The following is a 27,365-nucleotide window of genomic DNA, read 5'->3' as shown; positions in this document are numbered from 1 at the left end:
ACAGTTACATTAACATTTTCCTGAATGCTGATTATGATTTTGTTCTGACTGGTGTCAGCATCATGACCCATGAATTGTGTGTTTGATTTAACATCAAAATAACACAAAGTAAAGCAGTATAAACAAAAACATCCCAGTCATTGCAGGAAACCATCCTGAAGCATTTCTAGAGCCATTACATTATCATCAACAGCCGGGAGCGTCAGCAGAACATACAAGTGCACAAAGTCCAAACTTGGCAACAAATACAAAAATAAAATAAAATAGTCCAAATCAATTAATATACCTTAAAAATACAGGCTTGTTTACTTCCTATGAGCCACCTACGGTGCAAGTATCAAGTGTCTATCACAGTCTAAAAAAATGAACCGCTGTCTCAACAAGAAAAAGTGATGTAACAATTTGCAATTTAACTAAAGTTATTTCAACTTAACTAAAGAAGTCTTGTGCCATTAACTCAGTTGACAATTAAATAATTAAGTTGAAATAACTTTAAAAAAAATCTATGCAAACTGCTACATCAATTTTTCCTGTTGAAACAGCAGTTCCGTTTTTAGAGTGCATGTTATCAGCTATACACAAAAAAGTATCCACAAAACCCAGGGGTGGTATCATACCACTTTTTCATGTCTGATATGATACCGATAGTGGAACCTTTAGTATCTGCTGATACCAATCCAATCCAATTTTCTGTCCTAAAACAAGTAATCTGTTAATTTGTCAGGATGCACTTTTCTGACCTAACCAGGTAACTAAACATCTACTTAAACAGTAAAACAAATATTCTACTGCCCCAAAGAAAACATATATAAGCCCACAACATGACTCAGATGCGCCTTAGAAGACTCATCTGATTTTTTTTCTCCTCCTCAAAGCCAGTACGTTTGGTCAACAGAAAAAGGTATCCTACATTTAGGGACATACCTTGGACCACTGTGGGGTGTAATGATGGGACACTGAGCTGGTACCCCAAAACATCAAATGATAACACCATTATTCTGCAAATTTTACCAACAGCAATTAATCTGTTTTGGGATTACAGCGTGAAATATGATCGAAGAGCCACAAAGCAATTCCAGACACCAAATAATTATTAAAACATGAATGAACCGAGCTCATGCAATAAAATCCAAAATATTCACTGCTCCGTCCTGTTGGTGCCTGTGTCATCAAGATCAATTAAAGGGGAACAGAAACGCTTTTTGAGAATTTGTTTGTGCATTTCCTTGGTAAAAATTAGGTGTTATTCATACACTTGCAGAATATTTCAGCGCAGTATAGATATTATTTGAATCAAATTTGCCATTAAATTGATGTGTAAATTGGCATTGGCTGAAGTTAGTGGAGGGCACTTCCGGTTGACGTCACTGGTTGAGGTGTTCTGGGCAGTTTACTGAGCTCACTCATTGAAGTTCTATTAGTCTCATCAAGAAACAGGTGGAATATGCCAGAAAGCTGCGCATGTTGGCAAAACCACAAGCGGAAGAACAAGGGAGACAATATTTCCTTCCATAAGTAAGTGGTTTTGGTTATTCTTGTCACTTTGTCTGTGACATTTGGTTGATAAACAGGTGTATGTTTCCTGCCCGTGCCGTCTGAGGACACGGACGACACTTACAAACACCACTCACACACAGAGATGTACACACACACACACCACTGACTTCATGAATGAAACTCGGTCAATAAAGGATAATTGTGTAAAAATATAATATATATATATATATGTGTGTGTTTGTAATGATTTTAGGAGCCGCGCTATGCTGAAAACAGCAGCAGTGCAGCTCAACAGTGCTGTTGTTGAGATCTGTGTAACTTTCAACACTAATATCCAGGTCAGAATGGCATTATAACATGTATTTTGCAAATGTTTTTCTGAGTGTGTTAAGTCATGAATCCCCATTGAAAATGCATTAACATCCGGGAACTTAGTCAATATTTTGCCTGGTTAGGCGACGTCATGTCACTGTCCATGAAGGGACGTTCACATTTAGTGGGCAGCATTGGGAGTGCGGACTCCAGTAGTCATATATAACCTCTTTGTTGGTGCCTCAACCAGTGATGTCACTCGCCTGACCTGCATAAATGGCGGCAGCCGGTTGATGTCAAAGCCTCTCAGACCACGACTAAAACAAGGTTTTCTGTAGATGTTTTATGCTGTTTAGTGTTTCTTGAACTATCAAAAGAACACACATTTTTTGTGTTTATTCGTGCTATAAATAATCCGTGGGCGTTTCTGTTCCCCTTTAAATAAGTACATAAATGAACCCTTCACTATGTATGAAATGAAAATGAAAGGCCTTTATTGTCATTGTACATACATACATTTACATTAGGCATGTGAATCTCATCACTGACAACAATTCGATACACACCTTGTTAGACTACCAGCAATACAATATACATAGTGATAAATGATGATGATACGATGCGATACGATTCACCCCTGTTCCTGATTCGATGTGATTTGATATGTATTTGATGACGATTCAATTCCTCACAATGCGATACGATGGGATTTGGTGCAATACAATTAGGGATGGTATTGATAAGATTTTATCGATATTGATGCCATTATCGATTCTGCTTATCGATCCGATTCTTTATAGATTCCCTTATCGATACCTCTTGTGGATGGGATCCTTTAACGACTGACATAGTTTGATCCAATTCTGATCCAGATTACAGATTTTGTGGCCATTTAAATTTAACATTGAAAACCCAGTTTAATGTATATTTTACATTATATCTTCATCAAACATGCTCCAACCACTCTCATATTTGAAACTGAGGTGCAGACTGTCACTCACTGTCACCTGACAAAGTTTGATCCGGTGTCCGTCCTGCCTCCACTGCGCATGCATCATTTAGGACCACAGCAGTTCATCTGAGACAGAGTCTCTACACCCAACGCAATCAAATGGAATAATGGAAACCTCTTAAATCATTATAAAGTCAGTTTTCAGCAGAAACATGGCGATAAATGGTGAGTCACTACTGACGCTTTGAAATGACGGAGGTGCAGTGAAAACATCAGCAGTAGCTTGTGCTGTTGTGGTGCTCTGATCACTTCTTCCATCTTTTATTATGAAATCATGCTGGATTTATGTGGAATTGATTGTTGTACAAAAGCTTCAGATATCTGTCGCGGAGACAGATGATGACTAGAGTGCAGTTTGAAGCAGAAACAAGGTGTTAAACGGCGAAACGCTGGTGATGCTCAGAAATGACGCGTGCACAGTGACAGTAGGGTGGACCGATTTTTAGGGGCCGTTCGGTCAACGACACCGGATCTGATCTGGATTGTGGATTTTGTGGACATCTGAATTTAATACTGAAAAGCTCATTTGGTGTACATTTTGCATTATATCTTCATCAAACAAGCCCCAATCACTCTCATCTTTGAAAGTGAGGTGCAGACTGGCACACAACATCACCTGACAAAGTTTGATCCGCATCTGATCCATACTGTGGATTTACCATATTTGATATTAACATTGAAAAACCCTTTTGATCTATATTTTGTATTATAACTTATGAAAAGCCACTTCCAACAGGACTTTGACCTGGAAAATCCTTGTGGAATTGGAAACTAGTGTTGGTGGAAGTTTGCGTTCTACGAGCGCAGTGCTCTAATTTCTGTTTTGTTTTTTGTTTGTTTTGTTTTTTCATTTCATTATGTGAAATTATTTTTGTGGCATTTGGTGAAATATTGTAATTGTAAATTTGCATTTATTTTTAAAATAATTCAAAAATGTATCTTTAAAAACAGGAGTACCAATAATGCTGAAGAGGCCTGATGTCTTCCTTCACATCTGAGGTTTTGGCCAAAAACCTGCCTTTTTCTGACTGTAATCTGTGAATTGAATCTGTGCTAAAAGTTTATCATGGAAACATTCAACAAAAATCATAATCCACATGATGAAATAAAATAATAACGTACATTAATTTAATGTGTATCTACCAAATCCTCCATTTACCCGGTCTTAAGTGTGCTTAAGTGCAAGCAGGGGTGTGGTTAACCAAAGTACAAGTGACATATAACTGGAGACAAAACTATTATTAAAATGTTAAGCTGGATACACACCTGCTCAAAATCTAATCAACTCTTGCTGGACCAAAGGCCAACTTCTCCAGCAAATTTCACTGAAATCCATTTGATACCTTTTGAGATATATGACTAACTAACAAACAAACAAACAAACTGGACCAAAGGAACAAGGATTTCCGAGCTGTCCAAACACATCTGTAGGTGGGAATGTTTTCTCACCTCACAAGTTCAACATAGTCAGAGACGAAAACTGTGCATTTGAATGTTTGCTGCTCAGTGACAGAGAAGCAGAACTGAGCGATGGCGGCGGTATAACATACAGAGATGCAAGATGTGGATAAATAAAAAGAAAAAACTGGGTCACATGAACTGGAATCACACAGGCATCAGATTGGAGCACATGTGAAATTGAAACAAATTTGATATATGAATAAATAAAGGGGCTTTGTTTTGATCACCTTACTCCCAAAAAAAAAGATGTATGTCAAATGTGACGGGGGGTGGGGGGGTGGGGTGACTCTTTTACCTGTGTGGCCAGGAAGTTCTCTGCTGACCCTGACATTGCCCTCACGTGTCTTCAAGCAGTAAATGGAGCAGATGTTGTCAAGTCCTCCACAGGCAACATAATTCCCAGAGGGCGCATATGCACATGTCATCACCCAGGAGGACCGCAGGGGGATGGCGTGTATCTAGGGGGAGAAGGATTTTACAAATACTGGAATGTAAAATTAAAACATAAAGACAATCAATTAGAATAAATTTCAAGTGTTGGTCGAGCTGGTGAACTGCTCAGTTGACCGTATTTTGTTCTTTTACCTTATTGGTGGTGTAGCTGTCCCAGATGATCAGTTTTCCATCTTGAGAGGCACTAACCAGAAGCCTGTAGCGACATTGTTGTTACACTTGATCACTGTTATTCTGTAGGCATGTTTGTACAAAAGGTGTTGAAAAATTCCTGATATATGAAGTAAACGATGCAGAATCACTGATGCATCAACTGTAAATTCAAGTGTCTTGTCTGAGTGGTGCATATGCCGCTGGTGGGCAATTTATTTATTTATTTTTACTGCATGGAGGAAACATCTACATACTAAAATATAGTATGCAATGCAATAGGGCACCACAGTACAGCCCAACCGATATGGATTTTTTGAGGCTGATGCCGATAACAATATCGGGATGAAAAAAAATGCTGATAATCGGCTGATTTGCTGATAGCTGATAAATCAGCCGATATATATATATATATATATATTTTTTTTTTTAATGAATAAAATGTTCTTTTTTGGACCCTTAACAAAAAAAGATATGAGCTAAAAGCTGAAGCTTTCTCCTCATATTAATTAACTTTATAACAGAGAAGAATTTTCAAGTTCAAGAATTAAACCTTTGTGAAATTAGCAAATACATATCCTTAAAAAGAGTTGTGAAATACATCTGATCTTGTACCTCTTGTTGCTGCAACTTAGATACAGGTTCAGGATAAGGATGTAGATCCTTATAAACTTACTTGTATGCTTTTGTCAGCCGATCAGTGCAGCGTGACGGCGAACTATGGGGGCCGGTGATGAACACATTTAAGCAGGAGTGTAAGCAGCTCTCAGTTGAATGGAGTCAGAGCTCCATCTACTGGGTAAATGGTGCAAGGACATTTTACATTGCCGACACAAACATTATTTCAGTAACTGTTCTGTTTATGAGAAATTATTGGCGTTCTATCGGCCGAATTGCAGCCGATAGAATAGTGAGTACTTTGAAAAGGGCGTATATCAGCCGATAATATCGGCCGGCCGATATATCGGTCGGGCTCTACACCATAGTCTCATTTCCATCCTGTATGATATCGCAAGATTTGACCACTTGTGGGGACCTGCATGCCGTTGTGCAATATATACACAGCATAACTTCACACAGATAAATGGTGTACTGTTTTTCAGCTGCAATCACTAAAGCAGTCGTGAAAAGTTTTTTTTTTTTGGTTCCCAGGCAGATAGGAGACGTTGTGTCAGTAAGTGTTAGCCTACACAGCTAACCAGAGTAGCGGCGTTATCTCGCCTGCAAAACCGCCTCGACATGTTTGAGCTCCGGGTCATAAACAAACCCTAACACATATCCAATTTACAAATGTATGCTAACAATCCTATCTTCAGGCTTTAAAAAGATTATGTGGATACATGTAACAGAATATAATTGTTTAAACTACTCTGTTGCATCAGGAGGGGTATCCGGCATAAAACGTGCCAAATACCAATGCAGATCTGACTGTAACCTCTGTGGTGACCTCGACCAAATGGGTGCAGCTGAAACAACAACAACAACTCTGTGTCATTATTAGCACCTGCTGTCTCAATGCAGGAGCTACAGAAACAGTCTCAGTCAGTGTTTGAAAATCTGTAACCTTCTCACTGTGATTTCAAAACAACAAAAAATTCCAAACCCAAACTACTTAGGACACAAGTTCATCTTACAACAATCAAACAATCTTATGTACCAGACCGTGCTCTGTGTTCTCAGTATGCAGCATTACCGTGTGCTCCAAAGGTTAAATAGAAGTCAGCTGGTCACAGAGCTTTTTCTTATTGTGCACCTGTTCTGTGGAACGGTTTGCCTGCTGAGATAAAACAGTTGTTATTGTTGTTGGGGCTTACAATGTTACTCCAAAAAATAGCTCTTGTGTCCTTTGGTCAGCTGCTTGTATTTGTATTTTATGGTGGTTGTGTTGTTTTGTTACATTTGGTTTGTCTTGTATGTCGTGTGCTGCTGCCCTTCTTGGCCAGGTCACCATTGTGAAAGAGGTCTGGTTCTCAATGGATTTTATTATCTGGTTAAATAAAGGTTAAAGAAAGAAAAAAAGTCTGATAAAAAGTTTACAGAAGTAAGCATCCATATAGTTATGGATGCTTACTTCTGTAATGTCTCTTTTGTATGTTGTTGTTGTTGTACTTACTTAATCTTTATTATTAATAGTATGACCAAAGCAGTGGGTCACCCCTCTCGAGTCTGGTCTGCTTGAGGTTTATTCCTCAAAAAAGGCCTGAGGGAGTTTTTCCCTTAACATTGTTACCTACGTGCTCACTCAGGGGGGTTTCTAAGGTTAGACCTTAACCTTGTGAAGTGCCTTGGGGTGACTTTGTGAGTTGGCACTAAAAAAAACTGAACACAAACACTCGCATAACTTTAAAGCACACTAACCTTTACCTAATTGTTCTAGCTCAAATCCAGATCAGCACTTAACAATGAGGATAGTATCTGACTGGACTGTGACCGCTTGCGAATGGAATCTGCAAGTAAATTTGTGCAGTTCGGTGTGAGGTTCACAGTTGTTCACCGTCCCCGTGCCTCAGTCGCGGGGCGGCAGCTGTATGTCACCTTACTTTTGAACAGACCAAAAAATTTGCACGATAAACTTGCACGCCAAATTGTCTGTCGGGTGCCTTGTACTCTTCACCACATGGTCTCTGTGACTCAGAATGTGCGCAACATGTGAGACAACTTGTGAGGTGTTGATACACACTTTTCCACTTATATGATGGGAAAGGAACAGCGCTTCTGGAAGTGCCTGGACAAATCCAGCAGCCTCCAGCCAGTCAGCTGGCACCCACTTGCCATGCACACACGTGAGCGGGCTGGGCACATCCTGTCCACCCATGGATGAGCTGCAAAAATCAGATTTACTGTGTTTACCTCTTTTTATTAATTTATTTTTATGAGGACAAAAGTGAAAATAAGTTTAATGCTCCTGGTCAGTGCACACCCGCTGTGCATGTACGCGAGCGGGCTGGACGCGTCCGGTCTGGCCACGGACAAGCTGCGCGAACTGGATTTACTGTCTTTTCCCCTTTTTATTTATTTTTCTGAAGACTGCAGTGGAATAAATCTAAGGCTCAGTTCCTTCTTGCATGCATGGACAGCATGCTGGACATCTCCTGTGCAGGTGATGAGGACAACAGCCGCACTCTGGCTTCATTCTTTGGTTTTATTTTTATCAGCGCGCTTTCAAAGAACACGGTGCTCATGTGTCCATCTTTTAAAGTAAGTGAATCAACAGCAAACTTTGGGAGGATAATTAATCACATTTTATGATTATACTCCGAGGTATCCTTTTCAGGGTCTTCAATGGTTACAACAATATCAAATTTGATAGCACTACAGTGGTGTTTGCACTGCTCAGTCACACTTCATCTCTGATGTTAATAAAAAACAGAACAGCAGTATGATGACTGATAACAGACACTATGATTAGCACACTGTTTGCTGTTAAGTAACTAATGTTTGTAATGTTTGTTTGTTTGATGTTGCAAATTTAGGCTGTGGGTAAATAATGTTTTTGGTGACACAAATAGCTGAAAAGTCTCAATGCTTCAGATGGCTTTGTTTCCACAACGTTCCTGAAAAGTGACATTGGAACACCTCTCTTGCCCTTTACTGACTCCATTAACTTCACACCCTCTATGCAAATCATGGAAACCTGGTGAAAAAAAAAAATTACTACCGGTCTTCGCCACACAGATTTAATGACTTAAGTTGCTCAGTTTTCTATATTGGTGCATTAACTTGGGTTCATAAAAGACAGTTGTTGGCATTTCAGAACAAGAACAATCTGAGATGTTTGCCAAGGGTTGACGAGGACTCAAAATAACAGATATGTGATTCACACAGTGACCCGGACTTTACCTGGATCCGGATTCCACAACACAATGCAAAAATTGCATACTGATCCAGAGTGGTCCGACTGATCAAGATGTTGTAATCTGATATTTATTTCACAAGCTGAAACAAAATAGTGTCTTCCTGATCTTGGTTTTACATTGTGATGTCGTACCCGTGAAGTAGTTTTGATGTAATCCTTAAAAGTCTACAAAGTGAAATCCTGATCCAGAATCTGCATTTGGATCACCTCCAAAATTTGAGTCTTAACACCAATGTGTGGTGAAAATCTGGTGAAAATCCCTTAAGTAGTTTTGATGTAATCCTCGAAATTGGACAAAGTGAGGTGTACAAAGTGAAATCCTGATCCAGAATCTGGATCCGTATCACCTCCATAATTCAGTGGAGTCTTCCATGGCCTAATATCTATCTTTGGTGAATGTTTCAGCAAAATCTGTGCAGTAGTTTTGACGTAATCCTTAAAAGATTATATAAAGTGAAACCTTGATCCAAAATCCGGATGCAGATCACCTCCAAAATTTAATGGGTTCGTCCATGGCCTAATATCTATCTGTGGTAAAAACATTTTGTCAAAATCCGTGCAGTAGTTTTGACGTAATCCTGCTAACAAACAGACAGACAAATAAATAAATAAACGATAATGATTTTATCACATCCTTGGCAGACATAATTATTTTAAAAGTTACACTCCTGTGTTTTGAGATGGTCCGTTTTTAACAAAGGCACATTAAGTGATGTTAGTTAATGCAGTAATAAACATTAGCTAACAACTGAGAGTTAACCAATGTGTTTAGTAGGGGTGGGACCCTCTAGGCACTTCACAATTCCATTATAATTCAGAGGACTGCAATGTGATTATAAAACGATTATCCATGCATATTTCTTCTATACAGGATTGGTATTTTTCAAAGCAAATTTGTAAGAATCCAAAATAATTTACTTCCAATACATCCTTTAACAGCTCAGACATACTTGCACATGTGTGGCTCTCATTCACTGATTCTAAATTTTAAAACCTAGTGGCCAGAACTGGATTTTCTACGTCATCATGCAGCACATCTCCCAGCACCTGTAACCGCTCCCGTGTGCTGTCTTTGCTAGATCAGGAGCAGAGTGGTCCTAACAAAGCTGTATGGCAAATGTTCTCAAGTAAAGAGTGCACTGATGACTTGAGTAAAAGCAGAAATACAGCTTTACATAAGGAATGTGAAAACTGCTCATTAACCATGGCCAGCGCCAGCATTCCTTCCCCAGCAATTAACATTTAGAAAATAGATTTTTTAGATTTATGAATCAATCCAGAATCGTCCACATCTGCATTGCAATGCATCTAAGAATCCCCCCCCCCATGTTTACTAACAAATACAGCACTAAAGTCCACTGTTTTTAACCTCAAGAACATCTTTAGTGTAAACTGTTACGTCTTAATTTAGGACACCACTGTGTAATATGCACCAATCTCTCTAAAATTCCTCAAAATATATAGGTTTTATTTGTGCTAATGGAGCACACAAATGTAGTTTGAGTCTGAAATTAAATTACTGTTATTATGAATTAATACATCCATGTATTTATTTATTATATTTTATGTATTTCTCAATAACTCAGTGGTGGCTATAGCTATAATCCAAGCATGGAAAACTATGTAATAAAGGCCCAACCGTCTGCTGGTTTTCACTCCCTATACCTACTCCCATTTCAATCAAAGGGAATATGTGAACTCATGAAAGAAACACATATAATATAACCTTGAGTCTGCACCCCAGTGCATGGCGTAGATCTTAGCGAGGTGTCCACGGAGAGTGCGTCTCGTCCGCATTTGAATTCGCCCCACTGGATCCAGGCCGGCTGTTATCTAGGTTGAATGTAGAATCAGTTAATCAAAGTGCTACATAATTATTAACGGTACCGGAAAGCCCATTAAATGTCTTAAATGGGAAAACATGCACAGGAACACACAATTTATGCCAAACGCGAACAAGTGCCTTGTAAACCTCCATCTTGTGTATATCTAGACAAACCTTTTATAATTCTAGTATTGGGGAGGGCTAAAACTGTGTTACAATCACTACAATTCACCAAATGTTTTTTTGCCAAATCATCTGTTATAACAAAAAGAGGCGACATATCAAGGCTACAATAAAAGAATCACTTTTTAATCCATAGTTAAGTTTTACACATCTTTAACATCCATCTGTTTGGCCCATGTGTGTTATTATTAATCATTATTAATACATAGAAAATACAGTGTGCAAAATTTTAAACGTTGTATATAGGAGATGACAGAAGATTGCACAAAAAAGTTCAAAAACTTCTTTTCATTGTGGGCTTTAATTAAAATCACACTTCTAAATGAATGGAAATCACAAAAATGCTAATCAATGCATTCATGTCCTCAAACTAAGTGACAGAACAAACGGTACCAATTACTCAACCAAATATACAACACTAAACAAGAACAAACAGAAAATAAACCTTTACCTTCATGAGATAACTAAAACATGTATATTGTATCTTTACATACCTGTGTCAGAGTGGAATCTCCACATGCTTTTCTTGCATCCTGAAAAACATGGAATCATAGAAAGAAAGCCACAACACTATAATAAATCATGGCATGGACCAAAAAAGGGAAAGCTGAACTTAATTTTAACAAATTTCATGGGATGTACCCTTATCTGGTTCCTAAGTTGCTCGGCCTCCTGTCGAAGCTGCTCCAGTTCACTCATTTTGGATTTGTCACCGTTGTCCCCTGGCAGTGGGGGATAATTTAAAGCATTAGACTTGCTTTTACAAAAAAGAACTTTCTCAAGACTATCTATGGATGTAAAATTTTAAATACCACCTCTGTTATCAAATGCTGGGTTTCATGTTTTCAGAAGTGAGTAACTCAATCAAATTACTTACTTTTGGCAACAATTTGGGGGAACAAATCCCACATTAATCTCTGGAATTACTAATCCCATACAGTGAGAAAAACCCTGTAATCTGTTTATGGCACTGAAGCCATGCCTCATTTAACTGAGGAGAATAATCCGTAGTGAGTAAGGTGCTGTGAAGCATCATTATTAGGTGACAGACCGCATGAACAAACCCTTTAATGCCAAAGATATGTTAGACTACATGCCCTAATTCTTGTATCAAATAGCATCTCATGCTAAAGCCACTAAAAAAACAGATACGACCAATAATGACTTCATGACAACCTGATATCTGAGCCACGTGTCCTAAGAATTAAAGCAAAAAGCAATTTTTCACATTTGCCCCATGTTGTTGTTGTTGTGTAATCTTTGGGCCAGTTGATGGCTATCAAGTTTCAGACTTCCCAAGTCCAGTGGTACAGCAGATAAACGCTCACATAAACTCAATAATGCAGCCAAAGCTGGCAAGATCAGGTTAGGGAGCATGTGCAGGCCACGAGCATCACCACACCCACCATACTATGGAAATACCCTGGATGCTGACTGGCAATTACCCAGGCAGATTACTGGTCCATCTCCACCTGGGCATCCTCTGAGTATTTTGCAGTTGCTGGGGTCTTCAGTACTGAACTACCTGGACACTGGATCACATTCAGGGAAGCACACTACATGGTTGTAGTAACATAGCTGACAATCCTTCAGAATACAAGTACAACCCCTGGCAAAAATTATGGAATCACCGGCCTCAGAGGATGTTCATTCAGTTGTTTAATTTTGTAGAAAAAAAGCAGATCACAGACATGACACAAAACTAAAGTCATTTCAAATGGCAACTTTCTGGCTTTAAGAAACACTATAAGAAATCAAGAAAAAGAGATTGTGGCAGTCAGTAACAGTTACTTTTTTAGACCAAGCAGAGGAAAAAAATATGGAATCACTCAATTCTGAGGAAAAAATTATGGAATCACCCTGTAAATTTTCATCCCCCAAATTAACACCTGCATCAAATCAGATCTGCTCATTGACATTGACCCTATGCCATGACATTGACCCTATGTGTCTTTTTGCAAGGAATGTTTTTGCAGTTTTTGCTCTATGGCAAGATGCATTATCAATCAATCAATCAATTTTTTTTTATATAGCGCCAAATCACACAAACAGTTGCCCCAAGGCGCTTTATATTGTAAGGCAAGGCCATACAATAATGATGTAAAACCCCAACGGTCAAAACGACCCCCTGTGAGCAAGCACTTGGCTACAGTGGGAAGGAAAAACTCCCTTTTAACAGGAAGAAACCTCCAGCAGAACCAGGCTCAGGGAGGGGCAGTCTTCTGCTGGGACTGGTTGGGGCTGAGGGAGAGAACCAGGAAAAAGACATGCTGTGGAGGGGAGCAGAGATCGATCACTAATGATTAAATGCAGAGTGGTGCATACAGAGCAAAAAGAGAAAGAAACAGTGCATCATGGAACCCCCCAGCAGTCTACGTCTATAGCAGCATAACTAAGGGATGGTTCAGGGTCACCTGATCCAGCCCTAACTATAAGCTTTAGCAAAAAGGAAAGTTTTAAGCCTAATCTTAAAAGTAGAGAGGGTGTCTGTCTCCCTGATCTGAATTGGGAGCTGGTTCCACAGGAGAGGAGCCTGAAAGCTGAAGGCTCTGCCTCCCATTCTACTCTTACAAACCCTAGGAACTACAAGTAAGCCTGCAGTCTGAGAGCGAAGCGCTCTATTGGGGTGATATGGTACTACGAGGTCCCTAAGATAAGATGGGACCTGATTATTCAAAACCTTATAAGTAAGAAGAAGAATTTTAAATTCTATTCTAGAATTAACAGGAAGCCAATGAAGAGAGGCCAATATGGGTGAGATATGCTCTCTCCTTCTAGTCCCCGTCAGCACTCTAGCTGCAGCATTTTGAATTAACTGAAGGCTTTTTAGGGAACTTTTAGGACAACCTGATAATAATGAATTACAATAGTCCAGCCTAGAGGAAATAAATGCATGAATTAGTTTTTCAGCATCACTCTGAGACAAGACCTTTCTGATTTTAGAGATATTGCGTAAATGCAAAAAAGCAGTCCTACATATTTGTTTAATATGCGCTTTGAATGACATATCCTGATCAAAAATGACTCCAAGATTTCTCACAGTATTACTAGAGGTCAGGGTAATGCCATCCAGAGTAAGGATCTGGTTAGACACCATGTTTCTAAGATTTGTGGGGCCAAGAACAATAACTTCAGTTTTATCTGAGTTTAAAAGCAGGAAATTAGAGGTCATCCATGTCTTTATGTCTGTAAGACAATCCTGCAGTTTAGCTAATTGGTGTGTGTCCTCTGGCTTCATGGATAGATAAAGCTGGGTATCATCTGCGTAACAACGAAAATTTAAGCAATACCGTCTAATAATACTGCCTAAGGGAAGCATATATAAAGTGAATAAAATTGGTCCTAGCACAGAACCTTGTGGAACTCCATAATTAACTTTAGTCTGTGAAGAAGATTCCCCATTTACATGAACAAATTGTAATCTATTAGACAAATATGATTCAAACCACCGCAGCGCAGTGCCTTTAATACCTATGGCATTATCATCTTGAAAAATGATTTCATCATCCCCAAACATCCTTTCAATTGTCCAAAATATCAACATAAACTTGTGCATTTATTGATGATGTAATGACAGCCATCTCCCCAGTGCCTTTACCTGACATGCAGCCCCATATCATCAATGACTGTGGAAATGTACATGTTCTCTTCAGGCAGTCATCTTTATAAATCTCATTGGAAAGGCACCAAACAAAAGTTCCAACATCATCACCTTGCCCAATGTAGATTTGAGATTCATCACTGAATATGACTTTCATCCAGTCATCCACAGTCCACAATTGCTTTTCCTTAGCCCATTGTAACCTTGTTTTTTTCTGTTTAGGTGTTAATGATGCCTTTCGTTTAGCTTTTCTGTATGTAAATCCCATTTCCTTTAGGCGGTTTCTTACAGTTCGGTCACAGACGTTGACTCCAGTTTCCTCCCATTTGTTCCTCATTTGTTTTGTTGTACATTTTTCGATTTTTGAGACATATTGCTTTAAGTTTTCTGTCTTGATGCTTTGATGTCTTTCTTGGTCTACCAGTATGTTTGCCTTTAACAACCTTCCCATGTTGTTTGTATTTGGTCCAGAGTTTAGACACAGCTGACTGTGAACAACCAACATTGTGTGATGATTTACTCTCTTTTAAGAGTTTGATAATCCTCTCCTTTGTTTCAATTGACATCTCTCGTGTTGGAGCCATGATTCATGTCAGTCCACTTGGTGCAATCTTTCCAAAGTAACTGTTTATCTGACACAAGTCAATGCAGTAGTACCCAAGATTTCTCCAAGAGAACTAGTACCAAAGATGATGACCTTTGGCCACTGGTTAAAGCCCAAGTATGTCAACAAACAGTAAGACAAGAGGCACCGTGATCCTGAAGACTTGGACCTTTGTTCTTCTGCAAAGACATCAACGTTGTCCAACACCTCTGTCAAGGGACCTCATGACTCCACATCCTCTTTCAAGACATCTCTCAACCTCATGGACTGTACTCCCAGAGATGTTTAAACATGTTCACCACATAGAGAAACACTTGTCATGGCTGATTCTAGGAAGTAGTTGAAAACCTAGATTTTAATTTTGATTCAACTGCAACTGCAAACCCAGACACCCTGACTCCTCACACAGCTTCACAAGTGGTACGTTCAGGACATCTATTGAGTCCACAAAGATCAAAGCATTAGACAAAGTCGAGCTCTATGAACCTTTCCTCACTGACAAAGATACCCAAGTTCAATCAAGCCCATGACATTACTCAACACCTCGTCCAAGCAACCACTGAACAAAGTAGCAAAACAACCACCACTGGCAGGGTTGAAGATTATGTCTGAAGGGCAGTCAGTGTTTGACAGGTTAGTAGGCCCCTGGGCCAGTGGTCAAATACCTTTGGAAAGGTACAGCCATGTAGAAAGGCAATCAGAGTACATAGTAAAACTGAATACTCCTCTAAATTTGCACTGGGATTAATGAAAATGCCTCAGGACTGTAGGTCTATTTCTCACAGTCTGATACATTTCTTTCTGATATATTTGGTTTTGCTTAGAAGATTTCTGTTTTTGAAAAGGAACTGACTGAAATGATGAAAGATGGCTGCTCTCGTTATGTGAAACAAAGTTAAAAATATTCAGATCACCCTTCCAGATTAAAACAAAAACTGAAAAAAATTATTCCTTCTTAATTGTTTGTTTCACTATTTTATGGAGATCTGTGGAAACATTTTCCATCTGTAATAGAACAGAAGAGATTAGAGTCTTTATTGTCACTGTACATATACATACATACATACAACAAAATTTTTCTTCTGTATTTAACACATCCTAACTACAGTTAGACACAATCCAACCACTAGGAGCAGTGGGCAGCCACAGTCCGGCACCCGAGGACCAAATTCCAGATGTAGAAATGCTGCCTTGGTCAGGGAAAGGAGCAGACAAGCAATCCACAACATTCTTGCTGTGGGGCACCCGGACCCGGTGCCACGAGGGGGCGTTTGGGGGCGACGCCCCCTCACGTCATCAATCCCACCCCCTTGGATGTGAGAGTTATCAAAAAAATAAAAATAAGAAAGAAAAAGAAATACTGGAAAATATAGCAAAATATTAGTTATTCAATATTATTATCACTTTACCGGGGCGTTGCTGGGCCGGTATCGTAGATTTACGTCTACGGTACCTGGCTATACCCGCCCGCTATGTGTAAACAAATGACGTCATAGCGCGCAGCCCAAGAACTGTCCGCGGGTGGGACTGTCCGCAGAGGAAAAGATGAAAATGCGAGAAGTGTGTTTTGGTCCCAATATGGATATTCCGGATGATTTTCTCATGGATAGTACGACAATGAACAGCAGCTAAAGCAGCCAGCTTGATGAGGACGCACTGGCTAAATTGGAGAGCAGCGCGCGCCAGCTAGCCGAGAGCCGACACGACAAAAGTTAAATGAGCCAACTTTTTATGTACGCGTTACGTGTTGTGTATCTCAGTAAAAAGTGATAATAATGCAAATAGCATGCTGTTGTCATGCGGTATGCATTTTCTTAGTCCCTCCGTTCACGGCCAGTCGCCCGCAATGACAGATATTAAAGTTATGTATTGTTGTAAATATAGCTACATGAAAGGTTTATCTTTGACCCGTTGTGTGACTGTCATGCCCAACTGCACTGTGTTTGCGCTTGTGATGGAGGGCTGTATGTGGGGTTAATCTACTTTCTCATGCCGTTTCTCTGATCAGTTGTTAGTTTGGTTTTCTGGTATGCAGGAGATCACTTGACCGAGGGTCTATACATTCAAATAATAATAAAAAAAATACTGTCATCACTCTTTACTCTTACTCAGTCAGTCTCTTACAACAGTGTAGCCTAAATACACGAGCTTTCCAGGAGCGCACCCAATTCATTACACACGCTCAGAGGCACATCTCCTCCGGTGCGCACTTTTTTTGGGGGGGGGGGGGGGGTGACCCCGCCCCCTGTGATAAACTCATCACCCCCTTAATATTTTTTTCTGGCGCCGGGCCTGGGGGCACCAGTGCTAACTGCTAATTCACTGTGCCGTCCAACTTTTCACGCCACCACCAACATTTGAACTTCCGCTCAAATGTTGGTGGGGGCACCATTTCTCCAAAGTATGAACAACATGGAAAGTAGTGGGACACAATATAAAAACAGTAATAAGAGGACCTCCAAATGGACCTCCATATGCTTGAAAATCAAATGAAATGTTCCTTTAGTCAAATCCTACCTGATCGCCAAATTTCAATATAATCCATTTACCTGTTTTAAGACACCTTAAAGACAGATGATCAAACAAAGCAACAAACAACCCAGGCCAAAATCATTACCTCCTTGATAGATGTAATAATCCTTCTGACAAATACCACTACCACATTTTCCCTGAGTATAAGTTACATTGTTTTGCTTTTACTAGTATCCAGAAAAAAAAAAAAAATCACACTTTTGTTATGGATAATAATAATAATAACCTTTTAGATAGGGCTTTCCTAGGACTCAAACAAAATAAACTCTAATACAAGAACAACACCAATAACAAAAAGTACAGTACAACAATGCCCAAAAATAAAAAGCTGATAATACAGAAAAAAAGTTTGACTTATACTATGGTGCAACATATAGTTTTTACTCTTCAACAGGCGCCACTTGACTCTGAAAAATACGGTTATCACATAACAAGGACAGTCAGTTCCTTTCGGCTACTCCCTTGTCTCATTCAGGGTCACCACAGCAGCATGTTGATTTGGCACAAGTTTGACAGTGGATGCCCCTCCTGACGCAACTCCACATTACATGGAGAACGGGCAGTGGTGGCGTTCAACCGGAAACCTTTCACACTGGATACAAGCACAATTAACCACTTGGCCACCACCCTCACCTGTAGTAAATAAGAATACATAACAGAATAGCTGGACTGCTTCTGTTTAAACCTCCTCCTTGCACACACTTAGAAGGACCTTTTTTTTTCTGATGGCTAATTTTAAATGGGGGAGGGGGGTCATGCACACACACACACACACACACACACACACACACACACACACACACACACACACACACACACACACACACACACAAATATCACTATCATGTTTTCACTCTGTAGCCTTTCCTCTCTTCTGTGTTGGAAAACAGTTATTCAAACATGGCCCCAGAGAGGCAGCTTGTATTTGCATGCGAGTAGATATTCAAATTATTGGTAACGCCACACAGGCAGCAGCATACAGTAGAAGCTGCACAAACAGCTATAGTAGTTCTTTGTTCCCTGAGGGGACCTGATACCAGATGGATCTCAGAGCTCTCATGGAAGCAGAACAAGTGCATCGTGTCTCTCAGTCTCATTGGTACAGCTGCTCAAGCAGCCAATGACAAGATGGGGGGGCACATCCAATAAGATGCTTTCCATGTCATTTTTTTAAGCCAATGAGCGCCTGGTTTTCCGAGAGAAGGACACTGGCTTTCTCTCAAAAAGGTACAAACATGTACTGTATGACCCCTTATGATATTTAATTTTATAGTCACACAGTTTCAGTTTTTTCAATCACCAACTAATCATCTTATTTCTGAAATGTCAAATTGGTTTTAAACTGTTCTAAACCAAGACTGCTTTGAAACCTCTTCAAACATGTTTGGGATTTGATATAATGAGATAATGCCTTATATTACATTGGTTTTGAACATCCCAAAATGGGGAGCACAAACACTGCACATGGCACCTGCACCTCAGGTGTATCAAGAAGGCTAAAACCCACCGTCTCTGGAGCCTCTAGAGCCTCTAGAGCAGGGTCACCATCCCTGTTCCTGGAGATCGCCTGCCCTGAATTTTTTCTATGTGTACCTGCTGTGACCACAACTGAAGAGTTAAGTCTGGCATTTTATTTTATTAGCTCTCAATTGGCAGAACAAACCTGATTTAGTTCATTACCAATGGGTGGAGCAAAGAGAGCTGGAAAATGTGCAGGACAGGTTGTCTCCAGGAGCAGGGCTGGTAACCCCTGCTCCAGAGTCCGTTTCTAAACTCTTGTTGCTGGAAAGTGACATTTACTCACAGCACAGGATGTGCTGGTCAGTGTTACACAGAGGATGTGCAGATGACTAGAGCAAAAAAATTTGAATGAATCCAATTCATGTGTGTGAAGTAATACAAATATATTCACAAGTGAAAAATATTAAATTCTCAACATATTTGACCTATAATTTGTGCCCCCCCCCAAGTGATAAATAAGGTTTGAGCTAAAGCTGAGATAGTGTGTCAACACCTCTGAGTGAATAGACACCAAATGACGCAGTGGAATGAACCGATTTCAAAACAGATTTGCTGCTGGTTAGCCAAGTCTGAACTTGTTTCAGACACCTCTAAACAGTTGATACACGGGTTAAATTTTAGATGAACTGGTTGTGACATTTAGAGAAGCTATATAAGCCAATTCAGCCATGTCAGTATGTGTGGTGCATGCTGGGACGGGTCAAAGTTCAACTACCCAAAACACATTATAAATATTGAAGATTTTGAGTGCTGGAAAGCCAACATTTTGAAAGAATTTTGCAAAAAAGGACTACAAAATAAGTGGGATGTGGAACAAAGAACTTGTGGCCCTAACTTATGTACTCACACCACAAAATGCCCCCGTAGTACATAGAGACTATAAGTCTTTAGTGATGTTTGAAGTTGATGGTCGTCAGTTGACCATTCTCGATATGTTACAACTATCAGATGGTTGGAAAAATGAGACATCTGCAACAGGCAAATGGCCCCCCTGCATGTATGTAGATATTAACTAGGATCTCATACACAGTGGTGGGCACAGTTCTGCTAATCCGCTAATTAGCAAAGATGAGCTTTTCGCTAGCAGATTATCTTTTCAGCTAATTTTGAAAACCATCAGCAGATTAACTAGCTTCCTCTAAATTTAGTTCGGCTAACTTTCAGTCTGCTAACATTTCTCTTTGCTGGTATAGTGAATAAGACCGAATGGTCAAAAACATTTGTAAACCCTAAAACCAAGCATTAATTCCTGTTTGTAAAGTGTTTTGCAACAGCCAGGCTGCTGTAAGGAACTCAGCCCTCCACCCTCCCCCAGCAGAACGAGGCAGGCCAGCTGCTGGTGTGACTGAGGAAAAACCCTCATTTACTTTCAACAACATGCAGCAGCTTAGACAGTGGCAGAAGAGGTCAATCACAATGCCGTTTTCACTCATGGTCACAACATAGCTCTTCACCAAACGAACTACATTCCTTGAACTATAAAAACACAACAAATCTATAACACTAACAACACTCCTAAACTAACGTAATATAATAATAATTGGAAAAAAACAAAAAAAACAAATCCCAAACTCCCATAATGCATTGCTGCAATGCATTATGATCGACAGTGTGTCTGCTTTAAAAGACAGCGTGTACATGTAAACCTTTACTTTTTTAAGTGAAAAGACACTTATTTATGGAGTTAAATTTGTCTCATTAATACCTGAAAATGCACAGAGGGTGACCTACAAATTTGCACACGTTTTGTGATCCACAAACATAAATTTCCGATGTGTAACGTGTGTTGGTTTTTACAAATAGAACCCCGGTTCCAGTGAAGTTGGGACGTTATGTAAAATGTGAATAAAAACAGAATACAATGATTTGCAAATCCTCTTCAACCGATATTCAACTGAATACACCACAAAGACAAGATATTTAATGTTCAAACTGATAAACTTTATTGTTTTGTGCAAATATTTGCTCATTTTGAAATGGATGCCTGCAACACATTTCAAAAAAGCTGGGACAGTGGTATGTTTACCACTGTGTTACATCACCTTTCCTTCTAACAACACTCAATAAGAGTTTGTGAACTGAGGACAGTAAATGTTGAAGCTTTGTAGGTAGATTTCTTTCCCATTCTTGCTTGATGTACGACTTCCAATTGTTCAACAGTCCTGGGTCTCCATTGTCATATTTTGTGCTTCATAATGCACATTTTCAATGGGCGACAGGTCTGGACTGCAGATAGACCAATCTAGTACCCGCACTCTTTTACAATGAAGCCACGCTGTTGTAATACGTGCAGAATGTGGCTTGGCATTGTCTTGCTGAAATAAGCAGGGACGTCCCTGAAAAAGATGTTGCTTGGATGGCAGCATGTGTTGCTCCAAATCCTGGATGTACCTTTCAGCATTGATGGTGCCGTCACAGATGTGCAAGTTGCCCATGCCATGGCCACTAATACACCCCCATACCATCACAGATGCTGGCTTTTGAACTTTGCGCTGATAACACTCTGGATGGTCTTTTTCCTCTTTTGTCCGGAGGACACGGCGTCCATGATTTCCAAAAACAACTTGAAATGTGGACTCATTAGACCACAGCACACTTTTCCACTTTGCGTCTGTCCATTTCAAATGAGCTTGGGCCCAGAGAAGGCGGCGGCGTTTCTGGATGTTGTTGATGTATGGCTTTCGCTTTGCATGGTAGAGTTTTAACTTGCACTTGTATAGATGTAGCGACGAACTGTGTTAATTGACAATGGTTTTCTGAAGTGTTCCTGAGCCCATGCGGTAAGATCCTATACACAATGATGTCGGTTTTTAATGCAGTGCCGCCTGAGGGATCAAAGGTCACTGGCATTCAATGTTGGTTTTTGGCCTTGACGCTTATGTGTAGAAGGTTCTCCAGATTCTCTGAATCTTCTGATTATATTATGGTCTGTAGATGATGGAATCCCTAAATTCCTTACAACTGAACATTGAGAAACATTGTTTTTAAACTGTTGGTCTATTTTTTCACTTAGTTGTTCACAGAGTGGTAATCCTCGCCCCATCTTTGCTTGTGAACGGCTGAGCCTTTTGGGGATGCTCCTTTTATACCCAATCATGACACTCACAATTAGTGTGCTCAGTTCCCAAACGCTGACTGAGTGTTGTTAGAAAGAAATGTGATGTAACACAGTGGTAAACATACCACTGTCCCAGCTTTTTTGAAATGTGTTGCAGGCATTCCATTTCAAAATGAGCAAATATTTGCACAAAAACAATAAAGTTTATCAGTTTGAACATTAAATATCTTGTCTTTGTGGTGTATTCAATTGAATATAGGTTGAAGAGGATGTGCAAATCATTGTATTCTGTTTTTAAATTTGCATTTCAAACAATGTCCAAACTTCAGTGGAATTGGGGTTGTAGATGTGTATTTCGTAAATACATAATTTTTTTCCATTTGTAAAACCATACATTGCAAAAATGAAAATTCTGTTTGTGAAGTGCGACTCAGCATGATAGCCACTTTTCACACTCCCATCCAGTAGATGGCGGTGTTCTATGCATTTTGACGGGGGGTATCCATAATGCCTTTTGGCGCTTGTGTTGGTTTAACGCTCAGACCTTGAGAATTTGTGTATTACTTTAAAAGTGTGATATTTTTACTTTGTAAAAAATGATAGCGCTGCTGTTAATGTGTTAATAAACTGTCCAGAATTAGTCTGTTTATAAATGAAACCATGAGTGAAAGTGCCTTGCGTTTGATCTACACTGCTACCAAGAAAGGTAAGTGAGACGTCTTTGCAGCAGCCGACAGGGTGTTTAAAGACACAACCACTGCTTTGAATTTACTCAGAAGCCTCTGTAGTGGTAAAAGTTGAAACTGATTTATCAGTCGCCGACAGTGTGCGGTTAGTTGTAACTTCCTCTAATTTTTTTAGGAGTTTATTGGTTTAGTGTCAAAAAAGTTAACTTTTCAGTTAGGGGACTAGTGGTTATCAAAGCTAACTTTTCGGTTAGCTGTGCCCACCACTGCTCATACGTAAAGAAAAGCAAAACTTGCATGCCCATACAACACACAAGGTATAGAGATGGTATACACAAGGTATACCTGACCATTTCTAGGGTTTTCATACAGTGTACTATACATACATATACATACATATGTGTGTGTATATGTATATACACACACACACACACACACACATATATATATGTGGTAACCAGTGCAATGTACTTCACGCTATGACTCTATAGCCATCAGACCTATCTGGTAGTATAATGTAGTATAGACAATACATTACCAAATATTTGGATGGGTTTACTTGGATATGTAACAGATAAAATCCTGTGACCCTTAACTGGAGTAAGCGGTTAAAGATGAGTGGCTGACAGATAAAAGTAAAAATTACAATTATAACAGTAAAATTAGCTTACTCAGAATGTACTTCGGGATCTGGCAATTCTATTGGAAAAGTGTGTACGATGTATGGCAGATCACAACTGTAATACGCAGTGCCTTGTTTGCAACCATGTACTAGGCAAATTTTCTTTTTCCACTTTTGCAGCCTACGCGTACCATTGTGACAACCAACCACATAACAATGTGGACCTGACATGCTGCTTTTACATTGCTTAAAAATGCTAATTTAACTTTAAGGGCAATATATAATAGATCACACACTTGGGTAACGCAAATTTGTTTACTAAAATAGGGAAACGTGAACTTCAACTGGAATATTTGACACTGTTACAGCGCATGCATATTGGTATATTGTACAACAACTTTTAACTTTCTCCATGTAATATGGAGTTGCGTCAGGAAGGGCAACCAGTGAAACACTTGTGCCAAATCAACATGCGAGTGAACACAAGGGAGCAGCGGAAGTGACTTACTTTTACATGGACAGATTTTAACAAGCTCAGAATCATAGAGTAAGACTTCAATGCATCACATAAAACATCCTAAGACCCCCAAAATTTAATGAATGTGCAGGTACAAACTCCCACGCTAGAAACAAAATTTAGTCTTGAAATAGCTCGTTTTAGAATTCTGTGACCTATGTCTTCAATGTTCACAGGAGGAGGGGTTTCTTCTCAGCGGTTACACTAAGTATCATCTAGGAGTTGTACTGCATGGCTTAGTAGGTAATTCTATGAATTGCAACTACAGCAACATTTTAATGGTAAGACAAATTATGACAGATTTGCCATAATTTTAATTCCATTTGTTGCCTTTGTGTAAATTCTGGACTGTATATGGAGCTGAAAATCCAGGCAGCGATAATACTATCCGTAGACAATCTGCGAGCCGGTAACACACCATTTCGAGCTAGTGACCCTCAGCCTGCTTACAGAGGAACATGTGTTGGCTGTGTTACACAGTGCCTACACCTCATCACAACATAGTAATAGCAAGTGATGGCACAATCTTGAGAGACAACCCTGCTGTGCTGTCCCTCTGGTCCAGCTACTTTGAGCAGTTGTAAAAGTGTGATCCTCCTGCCAGGATGTTGAAAACCTCTGCCAGGGTTCTGATGGCTAATCTTCCAGTCAGCCGCAAACTACCAAATCTCCGTGATGTTACAATAGTGGTGAAAGAACTGAGTGCAGGTAAAGTGGCAGGAATTTCTGGTATTGAAGCTGACTTCCATCAAGCAGATGGAGATGCTGTAATTTTGTAATTCAACTTGGGAGGCAGGTATCATCCCAAAAAACAAACAGTCCTTGATTTCCACGTGTTTTGTGATCCACAAACACAAATTTCCAATTTGTAACGTGTTGGTTTTTACAAACAGATGTGTATTTTGTAAATATGTAATTTTTTCCATTAAAAAAAAAGCATTTGCAAAACTGAAAACTCTGTTTGTGAAGTGTGACTCAGCATGTTGGCCGCTTTTCATACTCCCATCCAGTAGATAGCAGTGTTCTATGCATTTTGCCTTGCATTTGATCTACACTGTCACCATGAAAGGTAAGTGAGATGTCTCTGCAGCAACAGGGTGTTTAAAGACACACAAGCGCTGCACTGAAAGCCTCTGCAGCGCTAAAATTTAAACTGGTTTAACAGTCGCCAACAGTCTGCGGTTACCGGTTAGCTGTAACTTCCGCTAATTTTTATTTTTTTTTTAGGAGTTTATAACTTTAGTGGCAAAAAAGTTAACTTTTCAGTTAGCGCATTAGTGGTTATCAAAGCTAACGTTTCGGTTAGCTGTGCCCATCACTGCTCATATGTAAAGAAAAGCAAAACTTGTCCGCCCATGCAACACACAAGGTATACTGTGAAAGCCAACTTGTGTCGTCCTCTAAGGCTGAGGGGCTTTTTGACAAAAACGCTACCAATCAAAATGAGGTTTATAGTTGGGCTAACTCTTATAGCAAAACAACATAAAGACACACAGGCTCTGTTAACAGAGATAAGCGATTAGCAAAACTTGGCTGCATGGAAATCCCTGTCAAACATCCCACAGAGAAATAAAGAGACACACCTCCCTTTTTGACCTTCCACAAAAACATCTAGAAATGCACTGCTGCTACCACAATAATAAGTAAAAATAATGTTACTGTTGTGTGGGCCGCCAGAAGAGGATGTACTGCTGGCCCACCACCAAAGAGCGCCCTGCCTGAAGTGCGGGCTTCAGGCACGAGAGGGCGCTGCAGCCACAGACACAGCCGGGAGTGACAGCTGTCACTCATTAATTCCTGACAGCTGTCACACATTCTTCATCATCGCACTCCATAAAGACCAGATGTCATCTCCACCTCATCGCCGAGATATCATACTTCATTGGAGGTAATATCCTCAGCCGTTTGTGTCTTTTGCAATATATCTGTATATTGTGAGTGTTTGCAGGAGTACCGGTTCCTTTTTCTGTGGAGGCTGAGTGAGTGCAGGACGGCACTCTTTTCCCCTGAGGAATCACTGCGGTACTCTGCAACATATTGAGTGAGAGGTGGAGGTGGCATTCCCACCGCTGTTGTTACTGGGTGTACACACACCCACACTTGACTGTCTTTGTTCTTCGCCAGCAGTACCAGATCCGACAGTCGGGGACGGTGATCACCTGGGAATTCGGGACTTGGCGGCTCCAGTATTCACCAGGTTCTGTGGGGGCGGAAATCGTGTGGTTCCGGCTCTTCTCAGGACAGACGTCTTCTATCCTCGAGCCTGCCCACACGTCACCTTTGTAATTTGACTGTAATTATATTCTGAGATTGTCTGTATGTTCGTTGTGCACGTTTCACAACATTAAATTGTTACCTTTTGGCTCATCTATTGACCGTTCATTTGCGCCCGCTGTTGTGGGTCCGTGTCACTACACTTTCACAACAGTTACTTTTGAAATGTAACGGGTTACAGATTACTAGTTACTGTTAAAAATGTAATAAGTAATGTAACCATCTTAATTACATGAGAGCATGACTTTTGATTACTTTTCTCACAAATGTTTTGAACTGGACAATAAAGTTGAAAATCCTTAAAAATATATATTTAAACCTGGCAGTATGGCCCTCACAATAATGATTACTGACCAGCTTTTATTAATGGTTCTTCTGTATAACTTAAATTAAGATTGCATGGTCACCTACAGAGAAGTCTGTCCCCCGTCATATAGTGATCGACCTGTGGCACATGTTTACCAAGTGACCTCTATCCAGTGGTGGGCACAGTTCCGCTAATCCGCTAACCGCTAATTATTGAAGATAATGTTTTAATTATCGGATTAGCTGTTCAGATAACTTTGAAAACCATCATCGGACCAATTATCTTCCAATAAATTTTGGTCCAATAATTTTTAGACAGATAACGTTTTTGCAGATGTAGTTTTTTTGTAGTAGATGCACAGTTCTATCCTCTACAAACAGAGAATTGCTGGTTCAAGAATAAACTACTCTATCCTCTGCAGGCAAAGAAGAACTGGTCACAGAAAAGAAAAAAACTCATTTCTTTTGACCTAATACATTGGCAATAGCACCCAAGTCATCCAGAGGCATAGAGGTTTAACTTATGGTTAGAATTTTAACCAAACTATTTTCTGACAAGTTATTTAAATTAACGTCACGTCTGAAGTTTTATAAAGTGAAAATATCAGATATATGTTTTCGTTTTAAAGTAATGCACTAATTTAGAAGGTTTTAGTGTGGACATGGTGTGTGCGCAGTGCATTATGGGTAAAAGTTCACAACAGGAGAAATGCACTTGAGAAGCTCTGATCAAGCTCCACACGGACAACAGTATTAAACTCTTTGTATATTGTGCCTAAAACTCTCGTGAATATATTCTCTGGGTTTATAGACATTGTTACTGTGCTTGTTTTATGTAAAAATGCCAGAAGAAGCCCAGGTTGCTTTTCCAAAAGCCGAAATTGTAATTCAGGCG

General features: G+C 39.8%; 1 protein-coding gene across 3 annotated transcripts in view; it reads right to left on the bottom strand.

Moving 5' to 3' along the window:
• Positions 1 to 27,365, bottom strand: part of gnb2 (guanine nucleotide binding protein (G protein), beta polypeptide 2) — a 45,320-nt gene that overhangs the window by 14,069 nt on the left and 3,886 nt on the right. For all 3 annotated transcript variants that reach the window (XM_034178631.1, XM_034178632.1, XM_034178633.1), the window contains exons 2-6: positions 11,392 to 11,471; positions 11,244 to 11,282; positions 10,468 to 10,574; positions 4,868 to 4,931; positions 4,578 to 4,740 (exon numbers count right to left, since the gene is read on the bottom strand). In XM_034178631.1, coding sequence (XP_034034522.1) covers positions 4,578 to 4,740; positions 4,868 to 4,931; positions 10,468 to 10,574; positions 11,244 to 11,282; positions 11,392 to 11,448 — 430 coding nt within the window. In that variant the 5' untranslated portion in view covers positions 11,449 to 11,471. The remainder of the gene's footprint in view (positions 1 to 4,577; positions 4,741 to 4,867; positions 4,932 to 10,467; positions 10,575 to 11,243; positions 11,283 to 11,391; positions 11,472 to 27,365) is intronic.

The sequence above is a fragment of the Thalassophryne amazonica genome, chromosome 9, assembly GCF_902500255.1.
Source record: "Thalassophryne amazonica chromosome 9, fThaAma1.1, whole genome shotgun sequence".
NCBI lineage: Eukaryota > Metazoa > Chordata > Actinopteri > Batrachoidiformes > Batrachoididae > Thalassophryne > Thalassophryne amazonica.
The sequence above is the reverse complement of the archived record's forward strand: the minus strand, read 5'-3'. Positions and strand labels throughout refer to the sequence as shown.